Genomic DNA, 19,755 nt, shown 5'->3' on the forward strand with positions numbered 1-19,755 from the left:
TGGGAAACATTAGCCTGAGCCCTTAGCTTTCCCGAGGGCTGTTGTGCAGCTGAATAATGCTGCATTCCGGTTTACCAGTAGCCTTTGAGTGTTATGGACTATCAAAGTCATTTGTTATGTGTAAATATGGGAATTTTGTTTTAAATTAAGCTCTACCATGTGCATTGTAAATATATGTTTTGCATCGACTGGAGTAGCACCAGAATCTCGTTGTCTTGAGCAATGGTAATAAAGTTCCAGTCCATTCAAGCAGAAAAGGAAAAGAACAAGGGTGGAATGTGGAGTTAATTCTGAGTACTAATTGAACTTAGCGGTTAGTGCGACGCTGTTACAGCTTGGGGCATCGAAGGTCAGAGTTCAATCCCAGTATCCTCTGTAAGGAACTTGTGCGTCCTCCCCACGGAATGCGTGTTTTCTTCGGGTTCTCCAGTTTCCTTCCACAGTCCAAAGGCATACTGGATAGTTGGTTAATTAGTCAATATAACCTAACCCGTGATTAGGTTCGGGTTAAGTCGGGGGTTGCTGGCAGTGAGGATCAAAGGGCTGGAATGGCCTGTTTCATGTTGTATCTTCAGGTAAGTAAATAAGTGGTGATGTGGACATAAACAGTGTGGAGCGAAGTCAGGGCTGATGGTCGGAAAGACACTACAACATTGTCAGTCACCTCAGTTCCTGCTATTGCTTGAAATTGCTTAATGCTCCATTTTCCTCCTGTTCCACCAGTGTGTCCAGATACATTTGATCACACAAATTACTTGCCCCAGGAGATTGCAGTGACAGCAGCCAGGCAGATTTAAAACCACTTGAGAACGTCTCAGACATAACTATCAGCAGGTGACAGAACTAGGCCTCCATTTTACCTGCAAGTGGTGTAATTTTCTGCCTTTCATCTTTGCTTTTATTTTGGAAAGTGCAGCATCGAGCACACTTACATTTGTTAGAACAATTTTTTAAAGTGATGACTCTCACTTCCAAAACATTGCAAATAAATCAGGTTCATAATTGAAGGAGTATAGTGTGTACTCTGTTTGAGGACATGAAGTGTCTTCTCAGAATAAAACTGTACATTACAATGCTATAGATAACATACAACTGCCATACAGATGGTTCCTGTCAAACTGAGAAGAGTGGGTTTCTATCTATCTATTTATTTAGAGATACAGCACAGAACAGGCCCTCCCATCTCTTCGAGCTGCACTACCCAGCAACCCCTGACTTAGCCCAAGCCTAATCACGGTACAATTTACAATGACCAATTAACCTACTAACTGGTACGTCTTTCAACCATGGGAGGAAACCGGAGCACCCGGAGAAAAGCCATGTATTCTATAGAGAGAACGTACCGACTCTTTACAGATGACGTTGGAATTGAACTAACCAACAATTCAAATTGTTATCAAAGTAATTTCATTGACACGCCTAACTTTACTTTGGTCATTAAAATAACATATTCCAAGTCTTATTCATACTTCCTAAGGAACAAACTCTCACATTTCACACAATTTTATCTTCAGTGCCATTAAAGAATCTCTGTCAAAGCTGCCAAATGCTGTTGGAGGACTACTCTGCCAAATTAACAGTCACGGTAGAGAGATTTCTACACAAAATATCCATTGTTTGGGAACTTGTGAGGGGTAGCTTTTGAAAATGGAAGGTATTATTTCAGAGGTAGGGCAGAGATGAGAAGAGCTCAGTGTGAACAACAGTGTTCCGCTTAAACAAGTGCTACACATGCCCTTACACTTCCTCCCTTACCACCATTCAGGGCGCCCAACAGTCCTTCCAGGTGAGGCAACACTTCACCTGTGAGTCGGCAGGGGTGATATACTGCGTCCGGTACTCCTGATGCGGCCTCCTATATATTGGCGAGACCCAACACAGACTGGGAGATCGTTTTGCTGAACACCTACACTCCATCTGCCGGAGAAAGCAGGATCTCCCAGTGGCCACACATTTTAATTCCACGTCCCATTCCCATTCTGATATGTCTACCCACGGCCTCCTCTACTGTCAAGATGAAGCCACACTCAGGATGGAGGAACAACACCTTATATTCCGTCAGGGCAGCCTCCAACCTGGTGGCATGAACATTAACTTCTCTAACTTCCGTTAATGCCCCACCTCCCCCTCGTACCCCAACCGTTATTTATTTATTATTATTATATTTCTTTTTTCTCTCTCTCCTTTTTCTCCACCTGTCCCTCTCACTATACTGCTTGCCCATCCTCTGGGCTTCCCCCTCCCCCTTTCTTTCTCCTTGGGCCTCCTGTCCCATGATCCTCTCATATCCCTTTTGCCAATCACCTGTCCAGCTCTTGGCTCCATCCCTCCCCCTCCTGTCTTCTCCTATCATTTTGGATCTCCCTCTCCCCCTCCCACTTTCAAATCTCTTACTCACTCTTCCTTCAGTTAGTCCTGTCGAAGGGTCTCAGCCTGAAACGTTGACTGTACCTCTTCCTAGAGATGTGCCTGGCCTGCTGCGTTCACCAGCAACTTTGGAGTGTATTAAGAGAAAAAATTGTCAGGTTTCACAATGCAATTAGCATAAGGTTACAGTTTGATAAATGGCCTGTACAATTGTGACTCTCCTTTTTCCACGTGCAGGTCCATTATTTTACAACAAGGCAGCAAGAACGCTCTTAAAAAGTCAATATCTACTTCAAATCAGTAACTGAACCCCCCCCCCCCCGCCCACCCCCACCACTGAGCACATCGACATGAAATGTTGTCGCAGGAAAGCAGCATCCACTGTCAGGGACCTCGCCCCGCCCCACCACATAGGACATGCTCTCTTCTCGCTGCTGCCATCAGGAAAACGGTACAAGAGCCTCAAGACTCACACCACCAGGCTCAGGAACAGGTATTTCCCCTCAACAATCTGGCTCTTGAACCAAAGGGGATAACTTCACTGAAATTCACTTGCCTGCCACTGTCCACAACCTATGGACTCACTCTCAAGGACTCTTCTTCTCATGTTCTCGATATTTATTGCTTATTTATGTGTTGTTATTATTTCTTTCATTTTGTATTTGCATAGATTGTGTCTTTTGCACCCCGGTTGAATTCCCAAGTCAGTGCGGTCTTTCATTGATTCTATTATGACTATTATTCTACGATAGTTATACTGAGTATGCCTGCAAGAAAATGATTGTCAGGGTTGTATATGTACTTTGATAACACATTTATTTACTTTGAACTTTGACCTTTAATAAACTACAATCAGTTAATAATGGAACATCAGGAATTCTTCCCTCAATAATATTTAAGATCATACAGCAGTTTATTGTAAACAAAAACAGACAAACATTCATGTGAAAAAATGCAGATTATAGAACAGACAAGTGGTCATTAATCCTGGCTGCAGTGTTGAGACCAGAAGATCAAATGGGGTTGACTGTTTGACAGGAAGCCAATGGTCATAATTACGGAGAAAGTATCTGCTGCTTCTTGAGTGCTGGAAATAAGAGAATCGTGACAGAACACTGCCTTTCGTAACTCTCTCATTCTCAGTAAATGAGCCCTATTAGAGAAATTGAAAATGACAGAGGAAATTTCAAGAGTTATGTTTTACATGATTACCAACTGTCTGCACAATGTGAGCTGCTGATTTTATTCGTGTGATTTAAGACTCTGAAAACGGGACTACAACCCTCGAGAAAGGAAAGTGTAATCAGGCTTGTAGGATAAATAGCAGAGCATGACTGACTCAAGTGATTCTGCAGATGCTACAGCTCTTGAGCAGCGCACACAAAAATGCTGGAGGAAGTCAGAAAGTCAAGGAGCATCTACAGAGGGGTTATAAATAGTCAACATTTCAGGCCGAGGCCCTTGATCAGAACTGGAAAGGAATGGAGCAGAAGTGAACCAGCTATAGCTGAAAAATGACAGCCTCTGACATTGATGTAAGTCTTCATGCTACAAAATAGTCATAAAAACATGATTTTCCACATGGTTCTATCTCCAAGCAGTGATTTTTCAGACACCAATCTAGTAAACCTTCCTTAAATTGCTTATAAACTATTACCATCCTTCCTTAAATAGACCAATACCTGCGAGTCACAAATGTCCTGTATAGCAGAAGCAATAATTCTGGTGGTCCTGGTGTGGACGTTACATAGCCTCCTCCTTGTTGGGAGTGGGACAAAGTCCGTGAGCAGGGTAGGTGGGATCCTACCCAATTCTGGCACCTTTCTGTATATATGGCCTTGATGGCAGGTAGGCTGGTGCCAGTGTTGTGTTGGGCAGTTTTGACTACCTGTTATAGAGCCCTCCTGTCTGCCAAAGTGCAGTTCTGAACCATTCAGCAATGTAGCTTGTTACGATGCTCTCTACTGTACATCTGAAAGCTTCTGATTTTCACACTTCCTGCTTCATTTACCATATCTTTGCTCACTCATTTATCAGCAGTGAATCCCTTTATAGCTTCCTTATGTCCTCTTCACAATGTACTTTCTTACATCAGACTTTCCTTAAAAGATATCTTAACAACCGTTATTTTAATGATTGGTAAAATATCGAATTTTAACCTAGATACAAATAGAAACATAGAAACATAAAAAACCTACAGCACAATACAGGCCCTTCGGCCCACAAAGTTGTGCTGAACATGTCCCTACCTTAGAAATTACTAGGGTTACCCATAGCCCTCTATTATCCTAAGCTCCATGTACCTATCCAAAAGTCTCTTAAAAGACCCTATCGTATCCACCTCCACCACGGTTGCCGGCAGTCCATTCCATGCACTCACCACGCTCTGCGTAAAAAAACTTACCCTGACATCTCCTCTGTACCTACTCCCAAACATCTTAAACCTGTGCTCTCTTGTGGCAGCCATTTCAGCCCTGGGAAAAAGCCTCTGACTATCCACACGATCAATGCCTCTCATCATCTTATAGGTCATCTATCAGGTCACCTCTCATCCTCCGTCACTCCAAGGAGAAAAAGCTGAGTTGACTCAGCCTATTCTCATAAGGCATGCTCCCCAATCCAGGCAACATCCTTGTAAATATCCTCTCACCCTTTCTATGGTTTCCACATCCTTCCTGTAGTGAGGCGGCCAAATGGCATTTGGTTATTGATATTGGAACCAAGAATTGGCATATTTTAGAACAATTGACCTTTTGGGATTTTGATCTTAACCTTGCGTATGCTGGACTGATATTAATTGAACATTATGAATGATTGTACTTATCAAGACGATAGATGTCAGTGTGGCAGAGACAACACCATTTCTATAGAAACATGATACCTTTTCTATTTCTGAAACTCAATACCATCAAGCAATGTTGTTTAGATCTTATTAGCTGCAGGGTGAACTTATCCTAAGTCAGGGGTTCCCAACGTTTTTTATGCCACGGACCAATTCCATTAAGGAAGGGATCCGTGGGGACCCCTGTCCTGAGTGCACTTTGTTATTATTGTTGTTTAAAATGTTAATTGTTTGCAGTTCATGGGAATTTTTTAATGTTCCACATCCAAATAAATCTATTACCAAAATACATATATGTCACCATATACAACCCCAAGATCCATTTTCCTGTGGGTATACCCAATAAATACGGTAAACACGGTAAACCGCACACAAGACTGGCAAATAACCATTGTGCAATGGACAACAGACTGGGAAAATGAAAATGAGAGAAAACAGTAATAATAATAAACATTGAGAACATGAGATGAAGAGTCAATGGAAGTGAGTCCGTAGGTTGTGAGAACAGTTCAGTGTTGGGGTGATGAAGTTATTCCCTCTGGTTCAGGAGCCTGACGGATGAGGGGTAATAACTGTTCCTGAACCTGATGTGGTGGGTCTTGAGGCTCCTGTACCTTCTTCCAACTAATGCAGTTGGCTGCTAAGCAGCTTGATATTATCAAGGCTGCTGGAAGCCAGGTGGCCAATTGGACTGATCCTGACAGCAGCAAACATGGGAGAGGTTGATGGGAGGAAGGGAACTAGGTCAGTTCACCATTCTGGCCAAAACCTGCTCAGGTTTGATCCCAAGGTTTTGCCACCAGGTTTTTACAAAATGACTTCTCCAGCTAACAGGAAGTCTCTTGGCACTCACAGTTATTGTAGGTAAAAACTATGGTGACTACAGAAAGTAATCCACCGAGTTTGTTTGCCAACAAAAGTCAGTCTGCATCTTGATGTTTTTAGAGAAAAGAACTAGTTTGAAAGATATCAAGGGAACAATGTGCATTGATTCCATTGTGGTTCTTAATCAGAAAATATCATAGCTTTTCTTTTAAGCAAACTGAAAGGATGGACAAAGGAGACAGGAGAGATTGCAGATGCTGGAATCCAGAGCAATACAATTTGCTGGAATTCTTCATGTCCAGTTCCATCTGTAAGAGGAAAGGAATAGTCCTGACGCAGAGTTTTGTCCGGAAGTGTTGTTGATTCCTTTCATCCTACAGATGCTGTTTGACCTTCGGAGATCTTCCAGCAGATGGTTTGTTGCTGACAGGAGGAACAATTTGTTTAATATCAATTACACCAGCAAGATTTGAACGAAGCTTTCAGAGGTGAAAGACTGGCAGCTTCTAATTTAGCCTTCCTGACTGGTTCCGTAACCTGACTAAGCAAAATGAGAAATCAATACGTTATAAGTCAGTAACAAAATTGTACTTGAATTTTTGACAAGCTGGTCTTTGGAGCTATATTTGAAAACTGGGAAACTGTTTAAGGAGATATGGTTGAATTATTGTCGTCTTCTAAAGCCCAAAAATGATTTAAAGGTTGAAAACCACTACTCCTATTATCACATCAGGAAGGATTTTGCCCACAAAATGATACATGATACCGGTGTCCCTCATTGGATGAACAACTATTTGACTGCGATGTCATCACTGTAATTTAGTGGAAAATGATAGATGAAAATTAGTACACAGTGCTTATTTGTTACTACAACTGAAAATTCACATTGTACTTACACAGGAACAGGCCATCAGCCCACAATGTTGAGCTGAACCAATGAATAATTTGAACACATAACAATTGTAACATTTGTGGCAAAGTTTTGCATTTTACATAGATGTTAGGATGGGTGAACACGAAGAAGCAAATGTGCTTCTATTTGAGTGATGTACAAATCTCACTGTTTATATCTGCTTGACAATTGGTCAGCTAATTTGCAGTCGTGAGCATTTTCTGGAATTAAATTTATACAAATTTGCAAGAAATCATTTGTTATTATAAACTGACTACTATATTGTGTATTTTGTTGTTGTGATTTTGCCGGGACTAGAAGATCTGAGTTATAAGGGAAGATTGAATAGGTTGAGGACTTATTCCTTGGAATGGAGAAGATTGAGAGGAGATTTGATAGAAGTATACAAAATTATGAGGGGTATAACCAGGGGTCATGGGTTAAGAAATGAAAGGTGAAAAAAGGGGAACATGAGGGGAAACTTCTTCACTCAGAGGGTTGTGAGAGTGTGGAATGAGCTGCCATTGCAAGTGGTGCATGCGAGCTTGATTTCAGTGTTTAAGAGAAATTTGGATGGGGACACGGATGGTAGGAGTATGGAGGGCGATGGTCCTGGTACAGGTCAATGGGAACAGGCAGGTTAAATGGTGACTGGAGGGGCTGAATGGTCTGTTCCTGTACTGTACTTTTCTATGTCTTTATGGTGTTCCAATCCCTTTTGCCAATCACCCGTCCAGCTCTTGGTTCCATCCCTCCCCCTCCTGTCTTCTCCTATCATTTCTGATCTCCCCCGCCCCCTTCCACTTTCAAATCTGTTACTGTCTCTTCTTTCAATTAGTCCTGATGAAGGGTCTCGGCCCGAAACGTCGACTGTACCTCTTCCTAGAGATGCTGCCGGGCCTGCTGCGTTCACCAGCAACTTTGATGTGTGTTGCACTACTACCTTTGTTCTTGTTGCACTATTTATTTAATTCTGGGTGGCAGGGTGGGGTGGCACCTGCTTAGCCCCCTCCCGCACACACAATCATCAGGGTCAGGTGAAGCTGTGGGAGCAGGTGGTGGATGGTCGTATGAGCAGCCGGTGCACATCACAAGTCCTGGTTATGTGACCAGTGACACCAGGTAGACAATCTCTGAAGAGTATTGATAATGGCTGGGGTCACCCATCCTGTAAAGACACTGCCCAGAAGAAGGCAATGGCAAACCACTTCTATAGAAAAATTTGTCAAGAACAATCATGGTCACGGAAAGACCTGATTGCTTACGTCATATAACGAATGATTTTAATACATATGAGGGGTGATTGATAAGTTCGTGGCAAAAGGTAGAGGGAGTCAATTTTAGAAAACTTAGCACATTTATTTTTCCTACATTTACACACTTAGTCCAGTGGTCGTGGAGTATACGGATCCCTTCTTTGTAGAAGTTGGTGCCTTGGACCTCCAGAAGTGGTCCACAGCAGGGATGGAGATGAGGAGAAACTTCAAACTTTCTGCATTTTCACTCAAAGTCGTGCATGTAACGAGAGCTGTATAACTTATCGCCTTCTACCTTGGGCCACAAACCTATCAATCATCCCTCGTATAGAGATGGATAGATTGACAGACAAATGGATACTTTATTGATCCCAACAGACTGGTAGAATGTGTGAAGGAGAGGCCTGCATCCTCCAGATTCCTCAGGAAGTAGAGGCAATGTGGCCCTTCTTGTACACAGCTTCCACTCAATTGGTCATCCAGGTGCACCCCCAGGTACTTGTAGATCCTCACCACATCCATGTCCTCACCATCAATAGTAACACGGAGCAAAGCAGGCTTAGTCTTGCTAATGAAATATATATATATATATATTCCTGATTGTAGTTTATAGTATATTTTATATATTGCAACGTACTGCTGCCGCAAACCAACAAATTTCATGACGTGAGCCAGTGACATTAAACCTGATTCCGATATCGTTCTCAGCTAATTAATATATTTTATTTATTAGTTAATTTTAGACCAGGACCAAGAATTTCCTTTAAAAGTTGATGTCAGTTTCCAGAATATCACTTGATCATTAATTTGCCTCTACTGATGGGTGTTTTCTCTCTTCTTTACGGTTTGTACAGGCCCATCAAGTGGCGGCGCCATTGCTAAGACCATAGGGTTTCCATGGTTAATGGCAATTATTGGAATCATTGACATTCTATATGCTCCACTCTGCTTTTTCCTTCGAAGCCCACCTGCCAAGGAAGAAAAGATGGTAAGCAAAAATAAATAACTTACATTAAACCACAGTTTGCTAAAATTTTGCAGACAATAATAATTGATTTTCTTTTTAAATTTTAGGCTATTTTGATGAATCAAAATTGCCCAGTTAAAACCAAAATGTACACAACTCAAGACCACTTTCAGAGAGACTCAGTGATTGATGATAATGATGAAGAGTGTAGGAGTGATGAATGATTGGATCTGTGCCATTTTCTTTATTGAATTACTTTAATGTGTATTATAATGTTTTGTGAACAGTCTTTCTAAATTATTGTCTTAATATAGTTTAATTATTCCACCATTCAGGCATACCAAAGTTGTGACCCTATTTCTCTTGTATTAGACTATGTAGAAATGCAACAGAGAGTTTTAGCTGGGGAATTTAAAAAAAAGGTGGCTAAGTAAAAATGATAACCAGCAGCCTTATCAAGTCATGATATCTATTTCAATTTGCTCTCAGAACCAATAGATTTTTTGAAACATTCAATTTTAGGTATTGCACTATATTTTACAATCTTGCATTTATTAATGAAGATAACCTTTTGTCTGCACAGTTTTTCCCAATTCTATGTTCATTGGTTTAAATATTTGCTTCAAATCAAACAAATTTATGTTCATAGATCCCCACATTGGATGCTAAAAAGCCACTGCAGTTCTATTAATCAGTTTTGGCATTTTATGTCAAAATGAGGTGATTGACTTAGCAGTGACATAATGCCTGAAAATTGCTTTGATTTGATTTGAATGTTCAAAATAAGGTTCACCAGTTAAGTGATAAATGAATTTAAACAAAAAGGTATTCTTTCTGCCAAGTGGTTACCATGGGTTTTGTTTCCTCTCCAATAATTAAAAAAACAAGTTTCTTATGCTGATAAAATTAGCATAAAACTATTTAATAATAAAACGTGATAAGGGTACTTCGAGAAACGTAAAAGTTGAAAACTGTTTATTCATTTGAAAGTGAGCGCAACCACATTTTCTATAAACTAAACATGTATATATAGTGGACTACATTTGTCTGTAACCAAACATGTATGTGCCTTCATTAAATTTAATATATTTTCATGCAATAGATACGTTAGACACCTTTACTGTGGTCATTTTCTACACAGACTGTTCCAGGTGACAATTACGCTGCCAGCACTTTCACACCAAATGTATTCAGACTCCATGATTTAAACTACACTGGATGATGTAATTCTGTCAACACCATTTCATGAATACGTAAAAGTAGGCATTTATAAATGACAGATACTCCACCAACAAATCACAAAATTTGTTGTAGAGATAACATATCTTGTGCATGCAAATATAATCACTGTCCACAGACAAGTCAGTTGCTTTGTATGCTCAAACAGATGGGCAAATATAAATATAAAGATGTAGAGGACCATCTCCTGTGGATCAATAAGATGGCTTGTTAATGTGCAGTCAGACGTGTCTCTGTGTATATCTGTGGATGTGTCTATTCCTGCCTCTAGGACAATTATCAATAATAAAGGTATCATGAGTAAAATGGAAAAGTCTTCTTAATTTAGCTGTTATTTTGCATTAGGTGAGCCCTTGAAATTTGTTAGGGATATATTTGCAAAATGTTTCATAAACCTCACTTCACAACATCTTCTCACCACAAAGACCAGGTGCTGAGTGAGGCTGAAGAAAGCCAGCGGGCATGTCAAGGTTGTCCCATGTCATCACGACGCAGATTCTGATCGTGGTTCTCAATGCAACACGCACAAAATGCTGGAGGAACTCAGCAGGTCAGGCAGTGTCCATGGAAATGAATACACAGTCCATGTTTTGGGCTGAGACCCTTCTTCAGTACAGAAATGTTGATTATTATTCTTTACCATAGATGCTGCCTGACCTGCTGAGTTCCTCCAGCATTTTGTGTGTGTTGTTGGATTTCCAGCTAGTGCAGATTTTCTCATGTTTATGATTCGCATTTCTCTCACTCAACTACAATTATTTAATCTCCTGGGAGAAGCCAAGTAATTGGTGGGGGAAGGGTGGTTTGTGAAATGGAAAGTATAGACTTATTTCAAAATGAATTAAGTATTTTAAGTTACCATTTTACCTGCAAAGTTTGGGAGACTTTGGTAAGTCTTTGCTTTTGATACATACTGTTATTAAACACATCCAGGAACTCTTTGTATGATTCAATCCATTCTGTAGGATGCATTCGGATGCAGCACAGGTTACTCAGATTCTGAAATGAATACTTAAAGTGACAACTAATGAATGCTTGATGTACTTATCCAAAATTGTTCTCCAGCTTTTCAGCAAAACATTATAGTATGATATTTTAAACAGATGTAGGTCTCACAAAGACAGATTTGGGAATGATATGTTTCCTTTCTACTTCAAGATTTTGAAGCCTTTGGAAACACAAGGATTGATAACGATCAGCTGAGCCACTCCGATGTCGGACTTTGACTGGAAACCTCAGCAGTTTCTGGGAGAGAATACACAGCTGGAGTGGCTGAAGAGGGAAGCTGGGATGGAGATGAAGCAGGAATGCAGAAGATAGGAGAGCGAAGTGCAATGGGAATGGGGGGGTTATGAGGGAGGGGTGATAGAAGCAGCAGAGGACATGAGAAGTGAAGGAAGATCAAACTCAGCGTATCCTGGGAGGAAGGGAAAGGGGTGTGAAAGGGTACAGGGCTGGGGAGGGGTAAGCTGCGTATGGGGAGGAATGAGATGTGGGGTTGACTGAAGAGCGAGGGAGCAGAGGAAAGGGTGAGTGGTGCGAGTGAACCCACAGCTGAAGACAGAGAGGGAGAGGTTGAGGGAAATGAGACCAAGGAGGGATAGGCTACAGTGGAGAGGCAGGTATGGGGCATGGTTGTTGTTCCCTTTGGTTCTTTGTGGCGCATCAGGCAGCAACCTTGCGGTTTCATGAGCATTTTTGTTTGTTTTTTATGAGGCCGAGTTGGAAACTCAGCGCTTAACCCAGCATGATTGGAAAACGTGCAAGGAGCTGGCCAGACGAACTTGTCACCTTTCCCCTCAAAGTCCGGTGCAGATGCCACAGTGCAGCAGTTGGTGCAACGCTATTACAGCTCGGGCATCAGAGTTAGGTGTTCAATCCTAGCATCCTCTGTAAGGGGTTTTGTTTGTTCTCCCTATGGAATGCACAGGTTTCCTCCGGGTGACCCAGTTTTCCCCCACAGTCCAAAAGCATACAAGCTAGTGGGTAAGTTGGTCATTATAAACTGTACCATGATTAGGCTAGGGTTAAATTCAGGGGCCGTTGGAGGCACAGCTTGAAGGGCTGGAAGGGCCTACTGTGTGCTCTATCTCGACAAAAAAAAAGGAGGAAGCAGCTGTGCGGATGCTGGTGGAGAAATCATAAAGGGGAGGGATTGAAGGGATGAGGAAGTAGGGACGGTAAAGTGGATGAGTGTGCCAGTGGGGCCCAGAGGAAGGAGGCAGGAGATTAGGAGTTGAGAGACAGGAGGATGTGGACGAGAACAGGAATGGGTATAATCTGATTATACAGTATCTTGAAAAAGTATTCAGCCCCCACAACTATTTTCACATTTTACCGTCTCATTTTCTAAACTTAAAATATATTGTAGCAAATTTTTGAGCTAATCTACAGAATATTTGGGATAATGTCAAAGCAAAACCTGTCAACAATTTACTAAAAATTAAAAATCAAAATTGTAAGGCTGATGAAGTATTCATCCCCTTAGCCATTAGCAGGATGCTATTATAGCCTGGGGAGTCAGAGCCTGGAGTTGAATTCTGATGTCATCTCTGAGAAGTCTCTATGTCCTCCCTGTAGAATGCATCAGCTTTTCTCTGGGAGCTCTGGTTTCCCCTCCCAGTCCAAATACATCCCGGATAGGTTATTTAAAAATGCAAACACGAGGAAATCAACAGACGCTGGAAATTCAAGCAACACACACAAAATGCGGGTGGAACACAGCAGGCCAGGCAGCATCTACAGGAAGAGGTACCGTCAATGTTTCGGGCCAAGACCCTTCATCAGGACTGACTGAAAGAAGAGCTAGTAAGAGATTTGAAAGTGGGAGGGGGAGGGATGAAGCTAAGAGCTGGGAACATCTGCTCTCACCCCGTCCTCCCGCCACCCTACTAGGGATAGGGTTCCCCTTGTCCTCACCAACCACCCCACCAGCCTCTGGGTCCAACATATAATTCTCCGTAACTTCTGCCATCTCCAACAGGATCCCACTACTAAGCACACCTTTCCCTCCCCCCCCCCGCTTTCTGCAGGGATCGCCCCCTACGCAACTCCCTTGTCCATTCGTTCCCCCCCATCCCTTCCCACCGATCTCCTTCCCAGCACTTATCCTTGTAAGCAGAACAAGTGCTACACCTGCCCTTACACTTCCTCCCTCACCACCATTCAGGGCCCCAGACAGTCCTTCCAGGTGAGCCGACACTTCACCTGTGAGTCGACTGGGGTGATATACTGTGTCCGGTGCTCCCGATGTGACCTTCTATATATTGGAAAGACCCGACGCAGACTGGGAGACCGTTTCGCTGAACACCTACGCTCTGTCCATCAGAGAAAGCAGGGTCTCCCAGCGGCCACACATTTTTTAATTCAACATCCCATTCCCATTCTGGTATGTCTATCCAAGCCCTCCTCTATTGTCAAGATGAAGCCACACTCAGGTTGGAGGAACAACATCTTATATTCCGTCTGGGTAGCCTCCAACCTGATGGCATGAACATTGACTTCTCCAACTTCCGGTAAGAAGCCCCTCCTCCCCCTCATACCCCATCATTCATTTATTTATTAGTTTTTCCCTCTCTGTCCCTCTCACAATAACTCTTTGCCTGCTCTCCATCTTCCTCTGGTGCTCCCCTCCCCCTTTCTTTCTCCCTGGGCCTCCCATCCCATGACCCTCTCATATCCCTTCTGCCAATCACCTGTCCAGCTCTTGGCTCCATCCTTCCTCCTCCTGTCTTCTCCTATCATTTTGGATCTCCCCCTCCCCCTCCCATTTTCAAATCTCTTACTAGCTCTTCTTTCAGTTAGTTCTGACGAAGGGTCTCGACCCAGAACGTCCACTGTACTTCTTCTTATAGATGCTGCCTGGCCTGCTGCGTTCCACCAGCATTTTGTGTGTGTTGCCGGACAGTTTAATTGGTTATTGTAAATTGTCCTGTGATTAGGTTAGGGTTAAATCAGGAGTTGGTAAGGGTTGTCAGGTGTGCGGCTTGAAGGGGAGGAAGGGCCTAGTCTGTGCTGTATCTCTAAATAAAATAAAATAATCTGAATACCGTGCTAATATTTCAGCCTTGATTTTGTGCTCAAGTCTCTGGATCTTGAGCAATCTCACGCTCGGAGTGCTACCTAATGAGCCACCAACGTCACTTATTCAACAACATTCCTTGTTGAAATTACATCATTCTACTAAAATATGGTCTTCTTTGAACAAATGCATTTCTACTCCTAACTATGTGACCTCCTTATCAAGATAAATGCAAGATTTGTCCCACAGAAGATTTTTCATCGTCACAGAACGCAGAGTGAAAAGATTTCAGAAGGCTAGCATTCATGCAACAGTTAATAAATCTGTCCGACCATCACTGCCTTTGCGGTGGGAGTGATATTGTGGGTGCAATGCATTGGCTTTTCAATGAAGTAACCAGGTTCAAATCCAGGTCAGACGGAAGGGAGTGATGGCTTTTTCTAGATGTTATTTCATAAATCTGAGGTGGTTTCAAGCTAATTCACAAGACTAAGTGTAATTTGCCAATTCTTTCCAAAAGTTAGGGAATATGTCAGGCTGGCTTCTAAGATTGGAACTGATGCACGTTACTGGTACAGAAAGGGCAGGATTTATTTTATAGTTCACTGCAGAATATTACCCTCTTAATGAGTATCTTCTCTTTTACTCTTACAATTGTTGTTCATTTCTGCACCTTGTGGTGCATCAGGCAGTAACCTTGACATCTCTTTACTATTTGTCTGTTTTTTATGAGGCTGAGTTGCTAGCTCGATGCTCAACCCAGCACGGATGGAAAATGTGCAAGGAGCTGACCAGATTTGAACCCACGACCTCTTGCTTCGAAGTCTGGTGCAGTTGCCACTACACCACCAGCTGGCTTATTCTTACAATGGAGGAGGTCATTTGGCCCATCTGATCAATGCTATTTGCTGGTAGTGACATCACAACAGTCCCATCTGTCTTCCCTTAATTCCCTGCAGCCTTGTTTTCTCTCTCATGTGTTATCATTAACTCCATTGATGCCTTTTGGGCATCCACTCACACTAAGAATAGTACTGGGTTGTTCGTCACACGGCAGAGGGAGATGACAGCAGATCAGATGATGACGGATGAACTCCTTCTGTAGGTGGGTGGATAGAATTAATAACAAAAGATCCAGGCTGGAGATGTTGTGGACATTGATTTCCATTTAACCCACAATTTGAAGTCAATCGAGGCTTATTCCAGACCTCTCCAAAATAGATAATTTCTCCATTTCCAGAAACTGCCTAGAAAATTCCTTAGTGGCAAGTCTCTGCCCTGTCAAAGAGTTGACCATGGTACAAGTGAGCAGCCAGGCAGAAGCCCTTCACCCAAAACCAGATATTAAACTTGTCAGCTAGCTAAGCCGTTCCCAGCTGCTCAGCTGGGATTGCCAAACTTCATACACTGAATGCTTCAGAATATTTGAGGCACTCAAAAATATTCAGACACTTATGAAAGCATTTAGAAACCAAGAAACTAAATACATAATTTAAAAAATTCTAAAACTTAAATAAATATTATAAAAACTTGCCACATCCAACCAATGTATGGATACTGCACCCGTGGAGATGGGTGATGGCATGCATTCATAGTTTCTTTGGTTGGCTAATATATAGAACATGTGAATAATATGAAATAAAATCCCCTTCCTTTTGGCTTGTTATATTTGGAAAAAAAAACTGCTTTTCTTCAAACTCAGGTGTAAATATATTTTGTTACATATTGAAAAAATGAATGGTTATCTTTAACTGGGTGCTGTCTTTTGGAATTGTAGATACAGGGTTTTCTAGTGAAGTGTATAAAAGATACAAATATAGATGCAATTAAATAACTTTACAAAAATCCCAACATATTTTCAGTAGTATGTTTATTGGGGGCAGTATCAAAGTTCGAGGCACCCAACTCTCCATTCTGCTGAGGTTGTGGTTGGGATAGGGGTAGGAGCAGGGTGGATGGGATAGGGAGTTGGGAAGAAGTGGGGGTTTACTGGGGAGCACCGAGATCTACTTATTAAACAAAATCAAAATGAACATCCCTCAAATCAATTAGCATTATTTTCTCAGTTTTCACTAATAGCTTTTAATTATGTAAAAGTTACTACTTGGGTAAATTGAGCTATGTCACATTCTATCAAAATTTAACCTCCCCCTCCCCCAACTCTTCTGCAGAGAAAACAAGCTGGATGTTTCACTATATAACACATACATAAATATTAATTAGTCATGTCGTGGTACTATACATTACAGTTTCATTAAAGATGAGAGAGTCGGTGCAGTTTTTGCACTTCTTTGCACTTCAGAGGTTCAGAGCAATTATTTTTTTAAATTACAAATATTCATAAAGAAATAAAACAAAAACTCCGCTTTTCTTTCAATAAATACGAAAGCTCACCACACAATTTGCTATATGATACATGTTTGGCAAAGGAACATCTACATAACAAACAAGGGAGAACATAAAAAGGATGAGAGCTTTTCACATGGTCCTAAAAGAGATTTTATATCCACTTCCCCAGTGAACTGAGCATTCGGCTACAGTTCATGACACCGAGAATTCATTCATGAAAAAGTATGTCATCAAGCAGGGAAAATCCTAAACTGATCTGCCTGTTGATTACTGACACCATAGTCACATGAAAAGTCAAATTCACAAGATAGAGTAATGATTGCATTATAGCACAGAAGCAAAAAGTAAAAAAAAATTAAATTTGTTTATCACAATTATGAGAAAAATGAATTAAAGTCATGAAATAGATTCGGCTTCATTAATGGTTTGCTCGTTTGATTCCTCAGTAAGTGATTGCACATCTGTCTGACTGTCAATGTCAATTTCGTCTGCTGTTAGGGATAAGATGTCATCTGTGAGCTTTGTGACCTTTTTTGCTGGCTGTTCAGAAGAAGGTGCAAAGTCGCTGAATTCTAAATCATCCATCCCTGCTTTGTAGTGGATTGTGAGCAGCGTAAGAGCTTGTAGACGTTCAACTGACTTTGCAATGGCAGCAGACAGATGACACTTCTTTTTAGGATCTGTGCAATCCTTCTCTTCTTTCTGCAGAGCATAATTCTGCTCCAGTTCCAGCTCAATTTCATTCTGTAGCTTTTCTGACATCAAGTACAGTTTCTGAAATCGTTCGTCGGCTGGCAATCCTCGGTACAGGTCTCGGCCAATCTCCTTTACTGCAATCAATACACTATCGTCGAGACCTCCATCTTTCTTCACTGACAACTTGCCACCAGTGGAAGAGACTATCTGCTTGGAAGGACTGCTGGCACTGTATGTCTCGGTGTCACTGCTTTCATTGTCTGATGTGTTCGGAGTTTGCTTGGGCGATGGCTCCACTAAGTCAACCCCAGGATCCGCCAGACGAGCTCTTGGTCCTGGCCTCAGGTTCAGCAAGCGTGAGCTAGTATTGATGATATGCCGTGTCAACCCAGTGGACCTGTTGAAGGACGACTTTGTTTCCAAATCAACCCTCCTCTCGGTGGCAATAGGAAAGAGTGCTTCCGCCAGACATTTATCCTGACACTTTTTATGGCAGATGTAAGCACATTTCATGCACTGAGAAGCAGCTTTGGTCCACACTTTTTTCTTACAGTAATCACACCAGGTTGGATTCTGAAACTGAGTGTCTTGGAAATTGTGCTTACTGTCTGTGCACTGTTGAGTAGCTTTCTCCTTAATGGCGACAGGAATTTCCTCCTGTGAATTATCTTCCTTTTCCTTTTCCGTTTGAACACTAGAGCTTTCTGTATCACCCTCTTTTAGGTAGGTAAAATTTAGTGTAATGTCACCATAGCAGAGTTTCTCATTGAATCCCTTGTGAGTGCTTAGGTTTCGTAATGCAGTCCTACTAACAGCAGCCTTTGGCTCAGGAGCATTGAGCCGGAAGGTTGCTTGGAACTCCATTGATGCCGTACAAAGGCATTCCATGGCTATCTCTTCAAGTTTAATGCTGGCGTGGCCTAAACAAATAAGTTCACCTGCTTTAAAAGGTTCTTTGCACCACACTGCAACGTTAATGTATCGGTGGCATCCTTCAACATCAAATACGCGTGTTGCCTTGTTCCACTTCCCAAATCTCTTACGGTAGAGTATCTCCGATGACTCCCAGATTTGGTTGCCTTCTGCTCCGTCACGAACGCCGCAGGTGGCTTCTGGGAGCTTCTCCCTGGAATCCTGTTTACTAGCTGTGGACTTGGTCATAGATGCTTCTTCCACCTGATCTATACTTTTGCTGACACTTTTCTCAGCACTTTTGTCTGCGCTGTTGGTGGACGCCATCAGCTTGTCGGGTTTCTCGGTAGCTATGTCTGCAGGTTCAGGCGGGCTCTGGGCTTCAGAAGGAGCTGAAGTTAGCTTTATCTGTGGCCTTGGAGGCACTGGAGGCTTGTATGTGGATGCTACTGGTGGCTTGCTCAGCTGCTGTGTCCCATCAGGGACATCTAAGCACTTTGGCTGGGCAAACTTAACTGTATCTTTTTGCTGTGACTTCAGAGGATTCGGGTAATTCCCCAAATTCAATTTGCGATTGAGAATGGGAGATATAGTACCTAGTGGCTTGCTGGCAAGGGTAGCCACTGAACGCTTTGGACTTTGAGGTGCACAATCCTCCTTTACGATTGTGGGCAGTGGTTTGATTTCAGAACACACTAATTCTTCAAATTCAGAATCTATGTCTTTACCATCGACATTGTCTAAAATGCTATCGTCATCAAATGCATGCTGCCCAAACTGTGTACCAAAGCCTGGGTCTTCAAGATGGCTATAGTTCTCCTGGATCGAGCTACACTGTTGATTCTGATGTCCACCTACAGGTCTCTCGTAATACACCAATACTTTTTCGCCAGCTTGCTTGATAAGCTTCAAAACGTGTACAGATGACGTCACCTTGGTTCCTGTCAATAAATTAAACAGATATTAGAGAAAGAGGTGAATGAGTACATTAGTATTACAGGTGATCACCCCACCCCCCAACTCTTCGTATCATAACTGTTTGGGTTACGGAGAGAGATTCCTCTACAATTCATAGATCACTGCCAAAAAAATTGAGATGCAGAATAAAGTTTGTTCTCATGGAATTTATTTTAGAAAAAAAGTAAAGAAACATTATCTTTCTTCTTCTCAACTCTCATTTCTTGACACAGACAACACAACTTCTCTTTAGGGAAAATAGCCATATTTTCTACAAACCCAATTCTACTCTCCTGTAATGTCGGAGATCATCTGTATTTTACTAAACTATGTTTCTGCCTCATTTAAGTACTTATTTAGTTATTTATTGAGATACGCACAGAATAGGCCCTTCCGGCCTTTCGAGCTGCGCTGCCCAGCAATTCCCTGATT

The 19,755-nt window shown here is 42.0% G+C and overlaps 2 protein-coding genes across 2 annotated transcripts in view; one reads left to right on the forward strand and one right to left on the reverse strand.

Moving 5' to 3' along the window:
• The window catches only part of slc18a2 (solute carrier family 18 member 2), an 81,975-nt gene extending 71,292 nt beyond the window's left edge, over positions 1 to 10,683 (forward strand). The window contains exons 15-16 of the mRNA XM_072239616.1: positions 9,037 to 9,170; positions 9,257 to 10,683. Coding sequence (XP_072095717.1) covers positions 9,037 to 9,170; positions 9,257 to 9,373 — 251 coding nt within the window. The 3' untranslated portion in view covers positions 9,374 to 10,683. The remainder of the gene's footprint in view (positions 1 to 9,036; positions 9,171 to 9,256) is intronic.
• Positions 10,684 to 16,273: 5,590 nt separating this feature from the next.
• pdzd8 (PDZ domain containing 8) overlaps positions 16,274 to 19,755 on the reverse strand; it is a 247,521-nt gene continuing 244,039 nt past the window's right edge. Inside the window, exon 5 of the mRNA XM_072239617.1 lies at positions 16,274 to 19,307. Within this exon, the coding sequence (XP_072095718.1) occupies positions 17,155 to 19,307 (2,153 nt within the window). The 3' untranslated portion in view covers positions 16,274 to 17,154. The remainder of the gene's footprint in view (positions 19,308 to 19,755) is intronic.

Source organism: Mobula birostris, chromosome 21, assembly GCF_030028105.1.
Source record: "Mobula birostris isolate sMobBir1 chromosome 21, sMobBir1.hap1, whole genome shotgun sequence".
NCBI classification, from domain to species: Eukaryota; Metazoa; Chordata; class Chondrichthyes; order Myliobatiformes; family Myliobatidae; genus Mobula; species Mobula birostris.